At 44.4% G+C, this 23,971-nt stretch overlaps 1 protein-coding gene across 3 annotated transcripts; it reads left to right on the forward strand.

The window, feature by feature from the left end:
• Positions 1-8,275: 8,275 nt before the first annotated feature.
• On the forward strand, positions 8,276-23,382 carry LOC147635737 (uncharacterized). Of its 3 annotated transcripts, none has more exons than XM_086803134.1 (14): positions 8,276-9,125; positions 9,209-9,352; positions 9,716-9,992; positions 10,108-10,181; positions 10,284-10,443; positions 10,567-10,591; positions 20,119-20,208; positions 20,362-20,533; positions 20,656-20,729; positions 21,463-21,532; positions 21,841-21,912; positions 22,020-22,153; positions 22,268-22,341; positions 23,047-23,382. In XM_086803134.1, exons 3-14 carry the CDS (start codon positions 9,812-9,814, stop codon positions 23,094-23,096), a joined length of 1,176 nt encoding a protein of 391 aa, XP_086659260.1. In that variant the 5' UTR covers positions 8,276-9,125; positions 9,209-9,352; positions 9,716-9,811; the 3' UTR covers positions 23,097-23,382. The 3 variants fall into 3 exon arrangements, with proteins under 3 accessions (XP_086659260.1, XP_086659261.1, XP_086659262.1); XM_086803135.1 differs by having other exon boundaries at positions 8,294-8,574; XM_086803136.1 differs by lacking the exons at positions 8,276-9,125; positions 9,209-9,352 and adding an exon at positions 9,422-9,547.
• The last annotated feature ends 589 nt before the right edge of the window (positions 23,383-23,971 follow it).

Consider the following 23,971-nt stretch of genomic DNA (forward strand, 5'->3'; position numbering starts at 1 on the left):
TAAAGAGAAAGTGGTTGAGCCCCTTAGTATGCCTGACATTTCTGCAAGGCATTCTCATGTTGACGGAGAGTCTAGTGGCTCAGAGATGAGCCTTGATGAGGATCTTGGGATACCAGCTATTATGAGAACACCTGGTGTAAAGAAGGCTATGGAAGCCATGAATGCAAAGCTGCGAAGATCTGGGAGAGTGAAGAATCCTGTGCAGAGGTTTACCTATGATGGTTATGTGGCACATCACTATGCATACATGGCAAAAGTTGTACAGGTTGTAGAGCCCACATGCATTGATGAGGCTGTTGGAAATGTGTTGGGAGAAAGCTATGGATGAGGAGGTGGATGCACTATATGGAAATGAGAATTGGGATTTAGTGCAATTGCCTGAAGGCAAGAAAGCCATTGGATGTAAGTGGGTGTACAAAGTAAAACATAACAGTGATGGAAGCATGAGCAGGCACAAGGCTAGATTGGTAGCCAAAGGATATGTACAGACATATGGCATTGATTATGAGGAAACTTTCAGCCTAGTTGCCAAGATGGCAACAGTGAGAGTTGTGATAGCAATGGCTGCATCAAAGCAATGGTCGTTACATCAGATGGATGTAACATTTTTGCATGGGGATTTGTAGGAAGAGGTGTATATGTTGCAGCCACCTGGATGAGGATGTGAGTCACCCCGAGCATGTTTGCAGGTTGAAGAAAGCCTTGTATGGCTTAAAACAAGCACCAAGAGCATGTTCTGTGACAAGATTTCTGAATATCTTGTCACTATTGGCTTTCATGTAGCCAATGCAGATTTCTCGCTGTATATGAGACACAATGATAGAGGAGTTGTGCTTGTTGTCATCTATGTAGATGACCTGATCATTACGGGGATCTTGCTTAGACAGAAGTTTGAGATGAAGGATCTGGGGGAGCTCAGATATTTCTTGGGCATTAAGGTGATTAGGTCACCACATGGTATTGGATTACTGCAGAGACAGTATGGCTTGGACATGTTGTCCAAGTATGGTATGACAGCCTGTAAGCCTATCTCAGTGCCATTGGATCAGAATGGCAAGTTGAGTGCAGATTCAAGAGAGATTTTGGAGGATCCTACTATGTATAGGTGCATAGTAGGAAGTTTGATCTACATGACGATCACCAGGCTAGATTTGAGCTATGTTGCTGGGTTGGTGAGTCAGTTTATGCAGGTTCCTCAGAAGCCGTATTTGGATGCATTGAGACGCATACTGAGGTATGTGAGGTCTACTTTGCATTGTGTACTATTTTATGAAACTGGGACAGAGATATGTGTACTGGTAGTATCTCAGATTATAGATCTACTAGTGGCTTCATGTTTTCCTTGGGGAGTGCTGCTGTGACTTGGAGCAACAAGAAGCAGCCTACGGTTGCTCTATAAAGTACATAGGCCGAGTACAGAGGTGCTGCTATGGTAGCATGTGAGGTAGCTTGGTTGAGAAAGCTACTTGCAGATTTGGGTCTATCAGTGGGGTGGATAGGCAAGTTATCATATTTGTGATAACATTAGCAGTATACAGTTGGCCAGGAACCCAATTTTTCATGCTCGCACGAAGCATATAGAGTTCCACTACCATTTTGTCAGAGAGAAGGTTTTGGCAGGAGATGTTGACCTTGTTCATGTTAGCACACAGGATCAAGTCACTGACATCTTCACCAAAGCATTGGGTACAGAGAAGCTCTACAGATTCAGGGCTTTGCTTGGTGTACATGAGATGGAGTTGAGCTCGAGGGGGAGTGTTGAGATATCGAGCTCATCTAGTGAGGCGGTGGACACTGATGACCCGCCTGGGGGACAGGCCCCACACTTACACCATTGGCATGGTTGGTGAGATCATGGGTGATATGCGGCGAGTGGGATGACAGGCTGTGTGACAACCATTCTAGAGACTGGCATAGTTATAGCACCAGCTCATTTAGTTGGGTTCACACTATAGAGAACCCTAGTATGTATTTGGTTGAGTACCTTTTCATATTGTGTACTATCTTTGTATATGGTTTATTGAGTATTGAGTAAAGAAGAAGAAGATTTTCAGCCTCTCACCTTGTGTGTTCTCTTTTAGGGTTTTGTGAGTGTGTGTGTGCTTGCAAGAGCTCAAGTTCTCTTCTCCCCTCTTGCATCTTTTCACGTACTTCCAAAATGCACTACTGCACTACAATAACCAGATTTGGACCACAGATAATTCTCAACCAAAACTTCTTGAAACTGCCAAAAATACCTTGTAGTGACCGAACGAAGACCGAAACGCGCCCAAAACATGATTCTAAATGTAAAACTTCAATATAAAGTACTGCGTACCACGTAAAAACGTCCAAGCCTGTGAAGATAGCTCCTCAATTACAAATGTATAGCTCTCGGAGCTACCACGGGGGTGTTGTACCTAAACAAGAAGGGAAAGAGATGATGCTCTTACCCTTGTACCGCTTCCTTCCTTGCTTGCTTGTTGTTGCCTCTTGCTTGCCTCCTTAGCTCTCACACAAACCATATCTCTAATACCATAAAGAGAATGCGGAGGGAGAGAGAGAGCTTGAGTTCCTTGCAAGCACACATACACACAACAGAGTGCAAGACACAAAGGTAAGAGTACATACATAAAGGGAAAGTTTTCTCCTACAATAACATACAAATGGTTGGTCCATACTGTGAATCCGACTACATGAGTTGGTGCTATAACTATGCCATAAATCTAGTACTCCAAAGTAGCTATCACACAGCCTGTCATCCACCAACCACTGGCAGCATATCAACCATAATATCACCAACCAAGCCAAAGGCATAAGTGTGGAAGCTATCACCCAGGTAGGTCATCAATGTCCGTAGCACCAGTTGAGCTCGATATGTCAACAAACCTATCTCCAGTCCTCTTCTTGGTCTCACTGTCATTTGGACTTACTTCTTGAGATTCCTGATTGATTCATCCCTCATGTCCAGCTTTGTTTCATCTTCTCCATCTATACTCAAAAGATGTTTTGGAGTCAACTAAGGTTGAATCAATGTAATTTTCTTTTGCTAAAGCTTTACAATCTTAGGATCTAGTAACATCATGACTTGGTTTCTTCATTAGTGGAATAGAACTCCTCAATAGCTCACAAGGCTTCAACATAGTACAAATAATGTTTTTCATCCTTGAGGTTAGGGTCCCTCACATTGATATGCATTGGCTTTTTAATGCTTCCTTAAAGAAGCTGTTCTACTTTTCAGGAATTCCTTGAGGTGTATCTCCTTATCTTCATCATCGTCATCTGCTTGGCTTGAAGCTTATACTAAGGCGGCCTTTGATGAGTGGTAAAACATTGCATTTCCTAGGAGTGGTTTCCTCATGGTCTTCAATTAGTTCAAGTCCTTTGAGTTCTGTAAGTACCATCAGTATGGTTCTGATAGGAACAATGTCACTACCATCTTTGTCACAAAACCGAGTTCCTATCGCTCTAGGATATGTATCCATTGTAGCCAATACATGCATCCACTTTTCCTCCTCTTTTAGGTCTAATAGTGAAGCAATGTAAGTTTCCTTATCATGCTCAAGCTTTTACAACTATACTCATTCACATGACATAAGCTTAAGCTCTCTTAGCGTGTTATTATATCAAATCCTAAGTCATTTGATAGGTAACCTGGTGACATCTCTATAGGAATGGTTCTTAGGTTCACCTTGATGGTGCTATCCTCTTGGTGGAGGTAGATTTCATCTCTTTCCCAGCATGGATTAACATCATATTGATCTATAAAAGGGTGTCCGAGAATCACGACATAAATGGTGGGGCCTTCCAAAGACAATAATAGCAAATGTATGCTCATAGTCTAGGCAACACGACATTATTTCCACTTCCTTCAGGATTCCTATTGCCACCGACTAATTCAAGGATAATTTTTAAACGTTTTAGTGGGGGATTGCTTTCCCATATTCACCAAATGTTTGTGGTACCTATGCTCACTCCTACTCTCCCATCTAGGATTGCAGTCTCATGGTCACACCCTCTCCAGTTTGATTGGAATGTTGGCATTTATATCATCACCTTTGAAGTATTTACCCACTACACTGACATGCACGTCTTTGTATATCTTCAGTGGGTTTTTCTTGATCTCTTGGTAATGGCTTAGGCTGTTTTTTCCTCCATTAGTGGAACTCATTCTAGGCTCCCTCTTTAGGAGGTTTTTTCCCCCGGCTTGTATATACGCCCATTATTCTAGGGCTAACTTATCTTTGTACATTGACACAATCTAATACACTGTGTGTTGTGTGCATTCTTGCTTCTTCTTCTCCAAGCTTTGTGTGCTTTTCTGCAACCCTAATTCCAACAATTGGTATCAGAGCAGGCATCGGCTCCCAGGGCTTGCCCTTTTGAGTACTCAGCTATAGAGATAGTCACATGTGCAGAGGATTACTCTAAGGCTCCCATTTCTTTTTTAAGTTCTTACATTATTGAAGGCATGCAAGCTATGGTCATTGACTCTTATTTTGAGCTGATATACAAAGGCATGGTTCTTAATGAGTTTGCTTTTGACTGTCGTGATATCCACACTCACTCTCTCTAACTCATTTCCCTCTATGTTTTCTCATAGTGCAATCTGCCTCCCGTGAATCGCTCGTTCCCTCATGACATGGTCATGTAGCGCTCTTAGGTTTCTTGTGTCTTTTGGCTCATTACTTTGATTCTAAACTCATTTTGTGCTTCCTTGTTTTCCCATGTAGCGCTCTTAGGTTTCTTGAGCCTTTTGGCTCCAAAGGCCCATTACTTTGATTCTAAACTCATTTTGTGCTTCCTTGTTTTCCCATTGTTATCCTATGTGGTCCCGTGATTGTTGGTCTTTTTGTGATTCTTCCCGACTTGAGACACTACCCTCATGAGATGTAGGAATATTTTATGGAAACATCATGAGAGGTCCTGTGGGACCTTCTATTTCTAGTTGAGCCTACAGTATTGAGTCATATGCTTCACTTAACCTTGAGATTTCATCTCTCGGGCTAGGGCATTCTTGTAGCTTTTTGGGAAGGGATTCCTCATACTTTGGTCTTGGTTTATATCATTCTTCCACAACTTTCTTGGCCCATTTCTAGGAGTTTATCCGTGTTCTATCCATTAGGATTGATCTATCACTACTTTGTGTCCCTCCTTCCTTGTCCAACATGATTTGAATTGGAGGTTCCGGAACATCTCACTCTCAATATATCTTGGATCATTCCAACGAAGCAGAAGAGGCAACAAGGAAAAGCAAGGAAGATCAGTAGACTCTGGCATAGCTTTTAAAAAAAGAACAAGGAAGAAAAACAATCATCATTGCAAGCATAGAAGGCAAAAGCAAAGGAAAAGGAAGAAGACTTGAAAAATCATGCACAAAGTAAGAAACTAGTCCACAACCAATGCAAGACCTATAGGTTAGTGGTAAAAACAATGTATAAAGACACCCCATCTCGGTAGTATGATTAAGTAATCCAAGAAGTGGGAGGGGGATTCTTAAAAATCAGAATGATGGCACCACAAGAAGCCACCATGCCTTATAAAACCATGTGCTAGTTATGGAACTTGCAATGCAACCCTTACCACAAGAAGACCCAACCCCAGAGTAGAAGCACACCTATGAGCATGAATGACTAGTCTCGATACCTTGCCCAAGGCACTAGCAGAATTAGTGTGCCAGTACATATTTATGAGCAAGTTCCGAGAAGTGCACCTAAGAGCAGGAATGATGAGTCTCAATACCTTGGCCAAGGCACTACCAGAATTAGTGCCAGTATGTATATACAAGCAAGCTCAACAAGAAAGGGCAAGGTTTCAAAAAGAAAATGAAAATCTTAAAGCATAACTATGAAAAGGGTAGAAGATAGTGAGAAAAAGACAAAGGAGCTATTAATGGAATAGGTGCAAAGATCAACAAGAAGGTGATGTTAATGGAATAGGTGAAGATCAACGAGAAGACAAAGAAATGAAGTCAAACATGCCTATCTGTAATTGCAAAGAAGAAAGGCTAGGGTCTATCCTGATCAAGGGGATAAGGATAATAAGAAAACAAGTGGAATACTTAGCACATGCCCAAATCATCATCCTCAAGTACAAAGGAAAAGAAAACCTAACAGAAGAAGAATTGAGAGCGAAAGATGTCAAATTGAAGAAGAAGAAGCCGAAGATGCAAAAAGTTCTAAGGTTGTCCCAGAACATCATACTTAGGTACAAAGGAAAAGAAAACCTAATAGAAGAAGAATTGAGAGCAAAAGATGTTTTAGTTGAGGATGATGAAGAAGCCAAAGGTTCCACAAGAAGCAAGAAAAAATATGAATCAAAGATTTCTAATGAGGAGTATGAAGACTCGAAAGCACAAGACAAAGATGAAAATAATGATGGGCATGACACTAATGAAGACAAAAGAGATTCATATGAGGATGATAATGATCACGATGATCGTGGAGGAGAAGAAGAGCAAAGCAAAGAAACATGTAAGAAGATTGAGTCATTTCAATCAAGAGATGTGTTAATCCAATTCTAGGATTAACATGAGCTACCGCCGTTATCTTACATCAAGGAGTTATGGTAAATACACCAAAGGGTCATACATTCAAGATATAAAGGACGCTCACGGGAGACGTGGTGGAATTGCTTCTCAAGGAGTTGTAGAGCTTGGAGACCTCAAGGGTTACGAGCTCGGCCATTGGAAAGATCCTCACGATAGTTGCGGTTCACCAGATAATCTCTTTTTGCATGTGTTTCAACAAGGAGGGTTAGGGTGAGCCATAACAAGATGTCAATATAGAGAGAGATGCTAACCCTGAGAAGCCTACATAAAAACTGAAAAGAATACTGAAGGCAATAATACATAAACCCAGATAATGGCACCATATGTAGGCACAAGTTGGGAGACATCCAAAGGAACTTCTATTACCACTGAGAAGAATTTGATATATCAAACACTAGGCTCCACAAGCATGAGGAGCAGTGGCATGCCATCATTAAAAGAATTGTCAATTACTGAGAGACTATCTAAGGCTGACTATAGTAAAGGATACTCAATTACTCTAGGAGGGAGTATGTGAGACTGACCATAACAGAGGATACCCAATTAGTATGGGAGGGAGTATGTGAGGCTGACCATAGCAAAGTATACTCAATTATTGCATGAGTTGCAAAAGGAATATGCCTAAGGAGCTTGAAACTAAAGAGTAGATATTGCCGAAAGCTGTGTAAAGTCTCACAATGGCTAATCTATAAATATGTAAGAAATTCCAAGGCATCTAATGTGAATATAAGTGTTGGATGACCTATTGGTATTTACCTTGCACACAAAGATGATCACTGAGCTTCTCAAGGCTAAGCACCGCAGAATTGACTTCAGTCAAGAAGAATGTACATCTATTGTTGGGGACTAAGAAGTAAGATGTAGATGTCTAGATGCTTAGGGCTAAAGTGGCATGTGGGTTCGAGAAAAAGAGAAGCAGGCAATCGACAATCAACCTTGAAGGGTATTTGGCCTACAATGAGCAGCTAAACCAAGGCGTGTTGAAGAAGCACATGAAGCACACATGGAAACATAGAAAACACACAAGGAAGCACAACCAAAGCGATCTAAGTACCAGGAGAAGGACCAATCACATCAGGTGTTGTCTTGCTGTGATTAAACAATTTTCTTTGGGTGATACTCGAGTGCTTTCTCAGAAGCTGTTAGTAAGAATCCAAGTGTCCACAAGAACTGTCATAAAGGGGCCCACCACTAGAGTGTGGGGTGGGGGGATATAGGGAGGGGATCCCATCTTGCTCACCCTTGTGTGATCCAAGCCTAAGGTCATAGCTTAAAGAACCGTCATAAAGGGGTCCACCCAAAGTCACGAAAGACTTTCAGCTTAAGACTGACATTGTAGGGGTGTTAGAAATTTCCACCTTCGGAGAAGCAAGTGGAAATGCTTTGGGGCCAACCCTAAGTCATAGCTTGTAACAGTTTGGAAATTGGATTCAATGGAACGTGTCCCGCGGCTTATCTTCGTGTGAATCCTCCCCCCTGCAGCTCTGCGCTTGCACCCAAGGCTTGACGTGGAAAGGCGGCGGGCCTCCCACAGGGCTTTTACTGCCACAGCCACGAGCCATTGTCAGAATTTTCTCACCTGTCGGTAGACCAGTAGCTCCAAGGCTACAGTCGGTTGAGGTAGGCCGCCCGATCTGATGATGAGGTCAGGGTCCCACGGCGCACGAACGTTCAAAACTTCTGTCAGGTCGTTGGTGGTTGCAGGGGATTTTAGCGATGCCGGAACTTGGAAATTTTTCCCGTCCGTGCGTCTCCGGCCATTATTCAGCACACATAAATTTTGGGCTGGAACACAGGTTTCCCTGTTACTGCCGGAATATCCCGCCGCTGCTGGATTGAAGGAAGTTTTGGCCGTCCGTCCATCCATCCATCGCCGACATTGATTAACCTTCAACCAGCAAACTGAGCAAAGCTCTGAAGAAGCACTATGAAACCTGTGTGTTTATTTGAGCAAGCGGCTCATTTTGGCGGAAGCTCGATTTGACTGTCGTAGGCGGAATGTTAAAAGCTTTCTTTGCAACATTAATTGTGCAGATAGGCGTCAGGTGCGTTCTGTTGCGCACAAATGTTTGGAAATTGGAATCGCGCTCTCTACAATGTACATTGGTAGGTATTATTTACGAGTAACTGCGCCTCATTATTTAGGTGTATTGGCAATTGGGCGTTTTCTGCTGTTAGTTCCTTGCTTTACTGCAGATAAGCTAGGGTTTTTATGGGTGGTTGCTGTTCTGGGAATGATAATGCAGCTATGGTTTTCTCTGTGGTGTGCCAACAATAGCGCAAAAGCTAGGGTTTTCTTCTCAGTATGCGGGTTTTTTTTGCAAAGAAGCTAGGGTTTTTTCTGCTGGTCTGTTTGTAGCGAAAGCCAGTGTATTGTGCAGGATGGCTTGGGTTTTTTGCAGGAGCTAGGGTTCTTCCTCCTGTTGAGGGTTTTTTTCATGGTGTACTGCGTAATCCAAGAGCTAGGCAATTTTCTATTTTCCTGGTATTTTGCTGATGCCAAGAGCAAGGATTTTTTTTTCCTGCTATTTACCAAAAGCTAGGGGTTTTCTTCGCAAAGGCCGAGCACTGAGCAGGCAAGGAGGTGCTGTTGCAGGTGAAGACGTGTTGCAGAGAAGATGCTGTGGGAAGGACAACGATGATGGTGATCACTCACATTCACATGTGGTGTTTTTGCAGGGGGCCAGGCTCGTTGTGTGTGTGTGTGTGTGTGTGTGTGTGTGTGTGTGTGTGTGTGTGCGTGCGCGCCGCGCGGCTCGACGTTCGTGCAGTTTTTTCAGGAAGGCTAGCAGTCCGACAACGACAAGTTACAAGCAACAACAGGTCGCTTCTCGTGACATGATTTTTTTTTTTCTTGTTTCCGTGCAGGCTCTCTCTTTTGCGTGTGTGCAATGCAGTTTTCCCCCTTCGCTTTTTTTGGTCCTCTTTAACTGTTTCTCCTACAGTCTTTTCCCCTGCAATTTTGCTATCTTTCCATTCCTGCCAGTATCCAACCTCCTCTCCCCTGCCTTCACAGCGGTAAAACCTAGCTCACGCGAAGCATGCTTATCCCACATCTTTCCTGAGGCTCACCACATGAATGGAGATCTGCAACTTTGCTTTTGCTTTTTCTACTTTTTTTTTTCACTTTTTTGCTTTTGTTCCACCAGCTGCTTTCTTATAGCTCATCATGCCTGTTTATTTCAGGAGGCAGATAGTCACCAAATCAAGCCTGCACACATGCATTTCCTGCAATGTAGCTAGCACAGATCTGATGTGCTCCCATCTTCACATTGCACATACATGATGAAGTCCTGTGGAGCTCTGTTTGGGGATCTCATGAGCCGGACCGCTTTCCGTCAGTCGTGCGGAGGGCCTCATCGACCGGTAGCGCGGTACATTTATGGCTTCATTTTTCTTCTGACCAACCTCTCTGCTTGGATGGTTCGGGATTACAGTCACAACGCCTTGGCTCAGTTCCACTGTAAGCATTTCACATGCTTAGTCATTCCTGTTGGATCTACATAGTGATCGATTGTGTATTCATGATTGTGCAATACTCTGCACAATCTATTGACAAGGATGTTGTGTCCCATCAGATTTGAAAGGTTGCCAAGGAGGCCATGACTGCTTAGGTTCCGAAGGAGTGCTCCGGCTAAGCATGGGATGCTTTGTATCTTTGCAATAACGATGTTCCTGCTACTAATCATGGAAGTTATCTTAATCTGCAAAATCTTTGTACTTTCAATAGGGTCTGTTTCTTAACAGGTTACAGATATTTTTCTTCACAATGTTTGTCACCACAGTTGGAACAAAAAAAGTAAGTGATCCGAGAGATTCCTGGCATTCAGGATGGTGGCCCATCAAAACTTTGATGTGGATTGTTTTCATGGTCACACCATTTTTTGTACCTCCTACATTTATTCACTTTTATGGTAAGTCCATGGTTTGTAATTTTGCAGTTTTTTGGATGTGCATTGCTTACAGATCAGTAGAATTCCATATTCTGAGTTAAGACATAGGAGTTCTGATGTAGCTGATTTGTTGTGTTTGTTCAGGTGAAATGGCACGCTTTGGAGCAGGGTGAGTGCATTCGCAACACTAAGTATTTCTGTATTTACTGCATGAAATTGCTTTCTCCATGTCCTCTGCTTTCTCTCGTCTTGTTTTACAACGGATATTGGGATGACAATGCAGCTACCCATTGTGTGGAACGACTGCGATTATGAGTACTACCTTGTTTTATAGGTTCATCACATGAATAGTTTCACTTCGTAGTATAGGTTCGTATGATGCAACTCATGCACATGTGCATACTCACACCACTGAGCTACCAGAGACTCAAATCTCCTCTTAGCTCATGAACCCCAACTGAGTAAAGCTGCATGGCTGTAATGGTCTGAATTGTAGAGTTCAGGATTGAGCAAGAGGACTTTTGGTGGCTCAGATTTGGTCAGTGCCACACAGGGGTAGCATCCCTTCAAGTCCATATGGAACTAGGAGAGCACATAAGTATATGGGGCTCAGTGTCCTGCCTATGGTTGAGTGTAGGGTGATTGGTGTAGCCTTTTTTAGTCTCTTTTCAGGGCCAGCCACATGATTGCTCTTAGCCGTATGGTATGAGACATGACCTTGAAACTGCAGCAGGTTTTCAAGCCTCACATAAATTTTCTTGGCATGTTGGAACTACATTGAGATTTTCTGGCAAATAGGTTGCTTTGCCCCTTCCTCCAATCTCGATCAGTGAGCAGGGGAGGTTGCTTAGTTAGGCCAGCAGAGCAAACTTGTGTCCTGCCTCCAACCTTGAGTAGTGAGCTGTGAGGTTGCTTAATTAAGCCAACAGAGCAAACTTGTGTGCTTGTACACCAAGGGGTTGGGCCTGACAGGCCACAAGGACCTCGTGTGTGTGTGTGTCTCTTGTGTGCTACCTCTAAATTCTATGTGATCATGCTTGTCTTATGTTGCTGGAACTTCATCGGCTATAAATGGTCCGTTTTGGCTTTGCTTCCGCTTGAGGTTTCAAGCTCAGTGCACTCCAACTGGAGCTGCAGATGGGCTGGAGACAGGAGCAGCTGGCTATTCCATACCAGATACCTAAGTTGGTTCCTCAAGGTTGCAAGGTCTCTCCGTTGCAGGTTTGGAGTTGCTGATTCGTTCTGGGGCAGCCCTGCAAGGGCCTTGGTTCTTCTAACCGTTTGGGACTCGGGACGCTCCTCAATGGTGTCAAATCTAATGCTATGGAACTTTCTTGTTTTTGAACTCGACCCTCCTTCCTAACTTTTTGGGTTGTGAACTGTCAGACTTCTAGAAATGTTTCCTTCCGTGCTTGAGAAACAATTTTTTACTTATCAAGCACATGCTCAAATCTTGGCTTCATGCAAGCGTTTCATCAAATGTCTTTAAGTCAAACCTGGTAAAATTCCCTTTATTTATAACTTATAGAGCTGCATGGTCAATTGTTGGAGGTGACTGGCAAAGTGCATCTTCTCAATCTGATCGACAAATAAAATCCCAATTACTGTTTTTTAAAAATGAAAATTAAAAAACTTCACAGGAAAAAAAATGGAAAAATTAGAACGACCTGGGGATTAAGAGTAATGAGAAGCAAAATAACAATAACAAGAATCATACATAATGCAAAAATGAGCATAAAATGCATCAAGCATGTGTGCAGTTCCAATACATATCGAGGTTTCCAGAAAAGGCTTGGTCACGATGTAGAGCATACTGTCGACATCTTGTGAATTAGTTGCTGTGTAAACGTAATTTGCAGCATAATACATTCTCATGTACATCATGTTCTTTTTTCCAGATATTTAGAAGAAGAGGGGGGTCCTTAATTTTGCCCCATTCTTATGGCACCCAAAAAAAAGAACCTCCTTCAATGACACCTAAGAAAAATGTCTCTCACATTTTTTCCAAGTCAAGAATGCCATTTGTGTTGCACTAGAAGGCTTCAATACTCCTAGTTAAGCTTCCAAATTCAGTGACAAAGGATAAAAGCTTTGCGGAATCTTCACAGTAAAACCCACCCAAGTATAGTGCACGTGATCTTTTACGTTGGTGTGTACTCCCTTGAGCTCTTAACCATCGTGCAACTACTGCTTTTCTCAATTGGAATTATCGAGGCAGTACTTCTTCCTAAGCCGATAACATGGAGTCTCATGCTGAGCCCCACGTGCCAACTGCTCAGCTTCTTAAATTCTAAGTGTGCAGTTGCAATTCAGGTGGGTCCTTCATGAGCTTTGTGGTTGCTATGCACCTTTTCATCATTTGAATGTGGGTCTGTGTCATGTGCACGTGGGTGGCAGGCGGACATGGCTGTATCAAAAAGTGCAAGTTACGTGCAGTGTGCATGTTTGTGAGCTGTAGTCAGTCGACAGTGGCCATTAGCGTGGGCCCCGGTAAGTCCAAGCAGTTAATCATGCGTGAACCCCACTCAGTTTTGTAACGGCCAAATATGAGCTCTAGTCGCCAGTGGCCATTGTTAGCTTTCAATGAAAGCAAAAGCTGCAAACACTCACTCACTCATCAGTAGTGTTCACCACAGACCAAAGAAAACACATGGAACAAGAACTCAAGGTACAATAAAGTACAAAATGAATAGTAACCCTAAATTGAGGTTGAGATTGCTTGGTTAATCATGCGTCTGTCAGAATGTGCAGCGGAGATGATGACCAGATCTGGGAACACAAGAGCAAACGCAATGCAGAAAATAACAGCACAAGAGAGAGAGAGATAGAGGCGTGTAACTTTGCTCTATATACACAAAGAAGATCCCGGAATGATACAACAAGTGGCAAGGGGCTGTGGGGCCATTTTATATGGTCCCCATACAGCAGTCGGCCTGCTGTAGGGCAGCCGATAGGAGCATGTCCACCACGACTGGTAATAAACCAGTCGGCCAGTACTCTGTACAGTCGGCCAGCACCAAGAAGGTGTCCACACAGTCGGCCAGCATCAGTAAACGCATACAGCTGCAGTCGGCTACAAACAAGGACATCCTGCCACCTCAGGGCTGCCTCCCAAGCCACAGAAAAATGCGGGAAAAATGGGCGAAAAATACGGAGAGAGGGGAAAAATGAGAAAACACCTACAAAGGCGGGCACACCCACAACAAAGACCCTGGTGTCTACAGAAAGACAGGAGATGACTTCTAACACCCCCTCTCAGCTCCTGGCTGTGAAACCAACCACAGGGAGTTGGGGTGCTGCCTGAGCAAATCCTAAGATAGCGACTTCGTGAAGAGGTCCACCGTACTGTCCTCCGTCGAACAGATTTCTAGCAAGATGTCATTAGCAATGATCTGTTCACAAACAAAGTGCCTCTGGATGACCATGGGTTCCTCTAGTGGAAGCCCAATCCTGCAATGCAACCTCTGCAACCTCACCACCTCACAAGCAGCATCACAAGCAGCCCGGTACTCTGCCTCTGTTGAGGACGAGGCAAAAGATGACTGCCTCTTACTGCTCCATAAAACTGTTCCTGGGCGTGAAGTAGATCCCCTCGTGTTTGGATCTCCTCCCCACACTGAGTCACTCCGACCGTGGAGTCAGACTCCTCCAATCAATCCCCCTCCTGTGTAAAAGAGTCCTTGATCCTTCGCATACCGCAGAAACCACAGGATACGCAATCTTGCCTCCCAAAGAGTTATCTGCAACCATGAGCTCAACTGCCTCATCAGGAAGCTCCTGTCCAATCTGGTGTCCATCAACCAGATCAATGAACCATTCTGCTTCTGAGTCAAAGAGGCATCACACTGCTCACAAGGATCAACACCTGTTACGGTGCAAAGCCTAGTCTTGGAAACCTGTTGAAGACCACGCAAGGCCTTCTGAAACCTGTCAACCACCCCCTTTGAATCTGGAACCACAAAGCCTGGAGAATGCACCTCCTTCTGCAAGTAATCAACTGCCACTTGCCTGGCTTTCCGAGAGGTCCCCGTGGAAAGAACATCCTCATCTACAGGAGTTTCTTTGTCCCGAATACTATGAGACATCAGAGCATAAGTTACCTGTTCAGTTTCCTCTGACTGACGAACACAAGAACTACCAACATCAGTACTGGAAAGTGCCTGCCACAACTGCTGCCATCAACTGGCAAGCTATCCACCATCTGGTCTCGGAAAGCCTGCACCTGCAGCGTGTCCACACTTAAGTGGCCATTACCAGATTGCCACTCATCACAAACCTGAGGACTTGGGAGAGAGAGTGCTGAAAGCTTGTAAACTCCATTCTCCACTCTACCTTTCCAAACCACCTGGCGTGTTGCTTTGTCCCGGAGAGCAACAAAATGCTCATCAAACTCCACCCGTATGCCAGTCTTGCAAACCTGATGCACTGACAACAGATGAAAACCAAGTGACGGAACATACAACACCTAGGAGGAATGCTTCCCCCCTTTGCCATCGGGAACTAACTCCATCTTGCCCTCACTGTGAATTGGGATAGTGGATGTATCCCTAGTAAGAATGTGAGAATGTGACCAGAATACTTGCAGAGATCCTGTAAATCTGAACGGGAAGGAGTCATGTGCCTGGAAGCACCGCTTTCTAGAATCCACTCCCAAGTATCCGTTGCGGAGAATCCTCCAACCTCCTCCCTGCTTGAAAAAAATGAAACATTGGTGTCCATCACCTCCAGGTGCACAAAAGCCAGAGTCTTCATGATTGCTGCTGAGGAATCTTCACCCTTCTCGGTCTTCCGCTTGGGACACTGCCTCCAATCGTGGCCTTTCTTGCCACAATCATTACAGGTCCTCTCTGCCTTTAGTTTCTCGCGGTCCCCTGTTGAGGGTTCGTGAATCCTTCCTCCTGATCCAAGACCATGGGCACAAGCTCCTTCCACGTGATGGTGCTGAGCCTGCCACTGGTAATCAAAGACGAGTAAAATGCTGAGTACTGAGAGGGCAAATGCGACAGCAACGTTATGGCCATGTCCTCTGACGATATCTCCTTCCCAGCCTGAAGAACTTCCTGCTGAAGAGCCTGCAGCTTGTTAATATGCTCCCGCATCGTCGATGACTTTGCAGGGCTCATAACCCGCATTTGTACTTCCAAGGAAATCCTCTTCATGGGCGATACCTTGTTGTAAAGAGAAGCCAAATGCTGCCATATACCTTTGGTCACCGCCATATGCTTTACATGATTGATTACCTGTGGTGTGCAGTTGAGGAAGATAAACGAATGGACCCTGGCGTGACACGATCCCACATTTGTGCCTGTGCCTCCCGGTCCTTTCGGATCGGCGGTAACTCCCCATCCTCTACTTCTGGCCGTGGAACCCCCACAACGACGAAATCAGCGAGGTCGTAAGACTCCAGAAAAGATTCCATCATAACCTTCCATATGCCGTAGTTGTTCCCGTCCAACTGACGGTCCACCGGGAACGTGGGGAGTGTAGGGATCTTCACATGCCTCTCGGCCATCTCTAACAGATCTGCCATTGCGGGGATGTACTCTGAAAAGGGTGGGTGGGTGGCAACAAAGAAGAACTTACACCTGCAAGTGGCTGTCCAGCAAATCAGCCCGCCGTCCTCTTACTTCTCCTCTTCCCAAACAGTCCCGAACAGTCCACCAATCAGCAACACAACAGTCCCCCTCTTGCTCACACAAATCCCAAGAACTATCTAGAGCCTAGGCTTTGATACCATGTCCGAATGCGTAGCGGAGATGATGACCAGAGCTGGGAACACAAGAGCAAACGCAATGCAGAAAATAATAGCACAAGAGAGAGAGAGAGAGAGAGGCGTGTAACTCTGCTCTATATACACAAAGAAGATCCCGGAATGATACAACAAGTGGCTGTGGGGCTGTGGGGCTGGCCCCCATACAGCAGTCGGCCTGCTATAGGGCAGCCAACAGGAGCATGTCCACCACGACTGGTAATAAACCAGTCGGCCAGTACTGTGTACAGTCGGCCAGCACCACCAAGGTGTCCACATAGTCGGCCAGCATCAGTAAACGCATACAGTTGCAGTCGGCTACAAACAAGGACATCCTGCCACCTCAGGGCTGCCTCCCAAGCCACAGAAAAATAGGGAAAAAATGGGGGGGAAATACGGAGAGTGGGGAAAAATGAGAAAACACCTACAAAGGCGGGCACACCCACAACAAAGGCCTTGGTGTCTACAGAAAGACAGGAGATGACTTCTAACAGCGTGAACCCCACTCAGTTTTGTAACGGCCAAATGTGAGCTCTAGTCACCAGTGGCCATTGTTAGCTTTCAATGAAAGCAAAAGCTGCAAACACTCACTCACTCATCAGCAGTGTTCACCACAGACCAAAGAAAACACATGGGAGAGAGAGAGTGTAGAAGGCTAGTTCACTAGGAGCAAGAACTCAAGGTACAATAAAGTACAAAATGAATAGCAACCCTAAATTGAGGATGAGGTTGCTTGTATACTAGCTAACCCTAAGGTGTCTGTTCACACTTGGATAGTAATGGGACAAAAGCATAAGTGCATGACAGCTCACACAGGTAGTACTACCAAATATCTAATAGAGTAAGCATAGGTAAGTCCAAGCAGTTAGTCTACGCTTATTAGAGCAAGTGAGAGCTATAATTGGCTTGCCAGTGGCCATTAGGGTAAGCCTGGGTCAGTTCGTCTTGTGCGAACCTCACAGTTTTCTAGCCCACATGAAGTTGACATGTACATGAAGTTGCGCGAGTCAGATGTTTGTGATTTCTAGTCGCCAGTGGCCATAATCAGGGTAGGCATGGGCAAGTCCAAGCAGTTAGTCTTGCGCGAACTTAACAGTTGTGTAGCCACATGAACTTGACATGTGTACAGATGTCGTGGACGCTTATTTGGCCAAGTGCCGGGTGCTGGACATGCAGGTACACAGTCTGCAGGCAAGGTGTCCTAGCCAGCCAGTTGGGCAGCATATCTGGACAGGTTTGGGTATGTTGTGACGGTCGGGCAGCAACAAGCCAGGTAGCTGGTTGTACAGCTGGCAGACCAGGCCAACCAGCAGAACGGGACAGAGTATCTGAGCAAAGACATCATCATTTTGCTGCCAACCTGCAAAACGATGCATCACATGATCCGCACTTAGAAGGCAGTCTGTTACGGCATAGACTCCGTTTGGATCAGCAAGTTTCTGTCTTTTGTTCAGCCTGGATACACAGGTCAGCGATCAGCTAAGTGAGGAAGGAGATATCTTCAGGTTAAGGATTTAGACCTGCTTTTACTCATTTCAACTCTTCTGGTCAGTAAACACACCAAAGTAATTCACCGTACGCCTCAAATCACATGTCTTCTGCAGACCATGTAACAATGATATCAGATCTTCTGCAGAACAGAGCATGCAAGAGTAGTGCATGTAACACTCCGCTGATGTGGCACGGTGGTTATCATTTCTTGCATCATCACCATTAATATCATCGTTTCTTGTATAATCTCCATATGAAGAAAAGAATGGTGGAATGATTCGCTTGGAGCTGGTCAGGGACTGGAGGTAGAGGTCCTGTAGATGAAAGAGGTTTTCTGGCAGGCTTAAAGCTGGTCAGGGAGGTAGAGATTTTACCTCTACATCACAAGAGTTTGTGTGATCTGGGCCAAACCTGTAAAACTTTCAGACGGCAAGTTCATTAGCACAATGAGAAATCCAGAAGCAGTAAACCTGTATTATTTTCATCCTCGTTCCTAAAAGTGAGTCAATCTGCAGTAGGGGTGCAGACTGCTACAAGGCAGGACAGAAGTATGCGGCAGGAACAAAGGCGAGTAGCCTGTGATAGTCATGGTCGAGCCAAGTGACAGATAGGCAGCTCAGACAGTTTCAAAACAGCTGAGGGCCAAGGAACGTGGTTGAGCGATGATGTCCCTAGCTGGTTGACCTCAGCTTTAGAGGAGGAGTGGGGAGTCACATTTCCCACAGCAATCCTCTTCAATGCAGCTGCCTACAAGCACGAGTGCCTATGCATGCACACACATCCCATACTCCCATAAAAATCAGATTCAAAATCATCTTTCTGCCTGTCATCTCCTATACCTTCTATGTTATTTGTGCAAGTTAATCAATAGTATCAATTCCAAGGAGAAGATTTCGGTTATCTTCTCATTGTATTTGTTGGTTAAACAAATTCTTTCCTATATCCCACCACCAGAAAGGACTGTACAAGATCTGTGGCCTTTGGCCTTCCAAAAGGAGTAATCTAAAGACCTTAAGGATGATGATTCTTGACCTGCCCCAAAAGGGGAAGACTAAATCTACCCTAGCCTTTCTATAGGCCCCAAAAAGCACCATGAACTGGCCGAACGCTGTCGGCCAGCAACAAAGACCAATCCCTCAATGAAATATTGGCTGACACCCCTTCAGAGGCTGCTGTAAATTTGGCCGACCTGATCCTTGCCCAAATGTATGTCTTCTTAGCCTTGCTAGTGCCCTAATGTACTATTATCTATTGCCTAATCAAGGATTAGCTTGGAAAACCAGCCATGTCCGTGTGCACATGGCATCCCCTCTTGCTGAGCTTTATGGGCTTTATGGCAGGATTCCAACCTTTGACCTTCGATGACTGTCATCATCCCTTTATCTCTTTAGGGACTCCCAAATCTGTCATCCTTCCTTTCTAGCAACCTTCTCACTGAAAACCTTGGCATGTCTTTGATTCCACTCCAAATCTAGTGTTGAGATCTGTGCATGTGTTCCACTTTGTTCCCTTGCCTTCATGCCCTGACCCTGAACACTACAATGGTCTTCTTCTCGAGGTCAATCCTGGCATCCTTGCTCCACCCGCCTTGGAACCGTTTTCCTGAAAGCCTTCCTTGGTATGCCCCAAAGGGTATCCGACTCTCAGGGTTGCCATTCCCTTGGGTTTTTCTGACACCAAACAGCCCCATGGGATTTGTACCTGCTCTCCTTGGACCTGTGCACCTCCCTGGGACACTTTCAACACTTAGTCTTTCTGAGCCTGATGCTCGGAAAGCAATGTCAATGCGTGGACCACTGTAACATGCGGAAGCTTACAGATGAGGATTATATTTTGACGAATACTATTCAGTACCTTGGTTCTTGACAAGAGCCTTTATGCCTTAATCTACTATTTATTCCTTGCGTAATCAAGGATTAGCCATGTCCATGTGTGCACATGATAGCAGATTCGGAGCAGATACAAATCCTAAATGGGACTCAACAAGCAAACAAAGCACAGAAGCACCCACGTATGGTAAGACCAAACTTCACTCCAAAGTGTCAGTGTTTTGAGGAATCCAGTTTGCCATTTGCTTGGGCAGTTTCCTAGCTGGGGTTTTGATACTTGAGCAGATGCTGTGTGCATCTTGATGGAAACCTGTTGCTGTGTGCATCTTTCTGGAGACCTGATTTAAAGTTGGTATTGGAAGAACTCTTTTAGAATTGCAATGCAGGTCTGCAGCTGGTGCTTTGTGCTGGCGCTACTTTACAGAAGAATCCTGCTGAACACTCTGGTTGACTTACTGTTATGTGCTCTTATTCTTGAAGGCATTATTTCCTTACTATGCTTTGTTTCTCATATTGTGCCACTTTCTCTTGATGTGTCACTTTGTTCACTTGCTTTTGTGTATTCTGTTATGCCATTTTCATGTGTCGAACTCCTTGTTGAAGTTTTCATGATGACGACCTGTACAGGGTTTTTCTTTTGATTCAGTTGCTTAGCGTCATCAACTTCATGTATTGGTGGAATGAAGACTGGCTTTCAGATAAAAAGGCCCGACGTTGGTAAGTCCTCAACATTTGGTGGTTCTAAAGGAGTAGATAGCAAGCGCATGGGGGGCATACTTACACACTCAATACATACACATATCTATACAAATATGATTTGCAGCACTCCTTGTCCAGATTAGTTAACTAAATTTTCCCTATTTGGTGCAGCCGTCTTCCAATGGTTATCGTGACAGCAGGCTCTTTTGCTGCTGCATTTAGTGGCATTATCTTGATGTACATGTGGTTTGCCCCCAAGATTTCGTGTGGCCTGAACATCATATTCATAACGCTCACTTTAATCATGATCCAGTTGATGACTAGCATCTCACTTCATTCAAAAGTAAGTTACTGTGCTCATATCCTACTCGCTAATTTGCTTGATAAAGTACCTCTGCACACATTTGTTTAATACAAGTCTCTGTTGTCTTTATGGCCTCTTGCTAAAGTTAGGTTCTGTGACAGGTCAATGCGGGTTTAATGACATCCGGGCTAATGGCGATATACATTGTCTTCTTATGTTGGTCTGCTATAATGAGGTGCAAAGATTGGTGCAATTTTAGGATTCACTCAGCTGCATTTTACAGACCTTGATGCTAGGTTATTTTGAAAATTGAAATGCCTTAGGGGGGTTCAATGTGTAGAAACCGCATATAGTATGTGCCTTCAAGGGGTATAAAAACTAGTGTGGGGACCCGCTGCTGCTGCAGCACACAGTCCCTCCTCGTTCACTACTACAACGTGATAAAATGAGATGGCCACAGAATGACACGTGGATGAATGCTGCAGCACACAGTCCCTCCTCGTTCACTACTGCAACGTGATAAAATGAGATGGCCACGTGTTCGTTCACTACTGCAACGTGATAAAATGAGATGGCCACAGAATGACACGTGGATGAATGCTGTGGCTTGAGAATAATAGTGTAGAGATAAATACTTGCGAAGACACCCCTTCTGTAATTTTGAGGCTTGTAAAAATACACCTACACGCCAGTGAGCCCTAGCCGGCCGGAGTGGGTGTAACCAAGTTTGCTGTAAGGTAGGTCCCAAGATTGCGCCGTTGTACTGTAGTGCACGGAAAAGAGAGCTCTTCATAATGCATATACCTCCTCTTCTTGAATTAAAAAACCCCTTCTGTATGTTTGTTTTTTTAGCACCATACTAAAGAGAAACCCCTACCCCGTTTGTTTGTGAATGCTCATGCTATCCTCTTACATGAATTTTACTCGTTCCCCTAAAAGCATCTTTCAATAATTTCCTTTCTTGACAGTGAGCCGTTATCGATGAAGTGTAATACGAGACCACGGCAGACAGGAAAAGGAGACTGGGTGACGATCATTGTAAGTGTTTCAGTGAGCTTAATGTCTTTTCTAAAAGTTTGGTTTTTAGCGTTGGGGAAGCACAAGGACCTTCATAGACAAAGCCCTACCCATTCAGTGGGCAGGGCTTGGATGGGAAAGATCCCCTGCCCAAGGACCATGGGCGGTCGAGATGGGCAGGGGGTCAGGTGGTCATCCCCCTAAGATGTCAAAATTATACTTTGTGCTTGAAGTCAGGTAGTTATGAACCTGATATTTTTAGAGTTTTGTTACTTCTATGCTATGATTTGTTATGGCCAAAACCTTTAATTAAGTGCTAATTTTTTCAGAGTTTCGCTATTGCTGTGCTAGCGATTGTTGTGGCAACAATGACCACTGGCACCGACTCAGAGTGTTTCACTGTAATGTTGCTCCTCTTTTTCTTTGCAGCTAAAATTTTCTTGGAATAAGAACATGTACAGAGACTGTTTTCTAGTGATAATCATCGCAAAGAGTGTGTTGCAAGCAGTTCAAAAGTAAGAAGACACGAACGGAGGAAGATGTCCCATATGGGTACGGTTTCTTCCACTTGGTGTTTGCCATGGGCGCCATGTATTTTGCCATGCTGTTTGTAGGGTGGAACTTACATCAAACGATGCACAAGCAAGCGAGCATGCTTTGCTATTGTTTGTTCCTACCCTTTGCTGTTGGTAGCATGAAGAGCAACTGCAGCTGCGTTGCAATAAGCTAAGCTAAACTTGCATGAGAAACACTCAGGTGGAGTATTGATGTCGGTTGGGCTAGCGTCTGGGTGAAGATTGCGAGTGAGTGGATTGCTGCAGCAGTGTACAGTTAAGTCTGAGTGCCCTTTCTTGTGATGTTTTTTAGAGCATTAATCATGATTTCCATCAGGTTCAGGTCTTAGAAATTACTAGTGTGGGATGAAAGAGCAAACACATAATTAGGCTGTGTACAGAACAGTCCCTGCTGCTGTAACCAGAGCCCCATCTTGGCTGTTCCTGTTTGGGATGGATGAGCAATCTTGCCATCCCATGGTCACCATGAAACTCGTTTCGATGGCTTTGAAACTCGTTTCACGTTTCAATGTTGAAACGTTTCATGTGCACATTGAAACCATATCGTTTCATGTTGGGAAAAAGGTTGTGATTTCGTATACTTTTTAGCTTTTATAATTCTCTCTCTTTTCTTCTTTCATCCTATTTGTTCTTTTCTCTTCTCTTTTGTATGTCTTCTTTGTTTACTGACGATAAATATGCTAATATCATCTTATAACTATTGGCTAGCACCTTCACATTTTATGTATATATGATCGTTTCAGTCCAACGTTTCATTGTCCACCTACCTGGTGTTGAAACGTTTTGTTCCAAAATAAATCGTTTCAGCATTGTTTCATTTTGATAGTGAAACGTTTCGTGGTGACCTTGTGCAGCCATCCACTGCCGTATGGGCTGGGACTGTCGTGTAAGCAAGCCTTTTTCCCACTTATGTATCACCAGTAAGATATTGACAATGCTTTTTTGTCTTTTGGTGAACAGCTTGGACGATGGTTGGTCCTTTCCTTCTCAGGAATAGAGACTTTTCTTAGGTGTGTTCCTGGATGTACAAATATTATTGCTGTGTATTCCTGGTGTCACTCAGAGTGCTGCCTTTAGGTTGTCTTTTTGGGTCAAAGAAACCCATATTATAGGCGGATTACAGCTCTAGATAGATTGGCGAGTGCACCTCTTTGCCTCTGGATATGTACCGTCAACAAAATTAACATGGACAGAGCTCTATTCATACAAATGTGTTTCTTTGTGGGAATGCTTTATGCATCACAGTATTCGGGAATGTTTGTAGCATCACAGAGTAATGTGTACAGCTTTTACCAAGGTTCTCTTTGCCCTTGCCTATCTTTAACAGTGATTTGTGCACGCAAATTTCAACTCGTAACCTCTTGTGACAAGAGCCGGTAGAAGAAAAGCGTTCAATTTTCAAGTGCTGCAAGTTGAGAAACTAGTGAAAACATAGGGTAGCCTGCACACTCAACTGGCTTAGCCACACCATAACTGAGGGATTGGAAGAGAAAATTCGGGCTTGGAGCCCCGCTGCTCTGCTGCCTCTCGCTGCCGCCTGCGCAGCGAGCCTTGCCCTTTCCTCCTCTTGCCTGCTCTGCGCATTGCCTTGCCTTGCCTGTCTCCACGCCTTCCAGCCCCCTCTCACACTACTTCTCTCTCTACCCCCCTTCTCCGCCGCTTTCCTTTTTCCTGTGTGTCGTGCTTCCGAGCTCTGCTCTGGTGCAGGAGAGGGGGTGCCTGTAGTTCTCTCGCCTTCCACGCGTGCCTCGCAGCGTGTCCGATCGACCACTCATTCTTAGGTGGTGCTTCACACACCCAAGGGAGACAGCATTGCTATTTTGCATGTCTTCACAGAAATAGAGACACCTTCATCGGACAATGAAAGACAACAATATTTATGAAA

This window comes from Cibotium barometz, chromosome 9 (genome assembly GCF_041138505.1).
Source record: "Cibotium barometz isolate CiBa-2024 chromosome 9, ASM4113850v1, whole genome shotgun sequence".
NCBI lineage: Eukaryota > Viridiplantae > Streptophyta > Polypodiopsida > Cyatheales > Cibotiaceae > Cibotium > Cibotium barometz.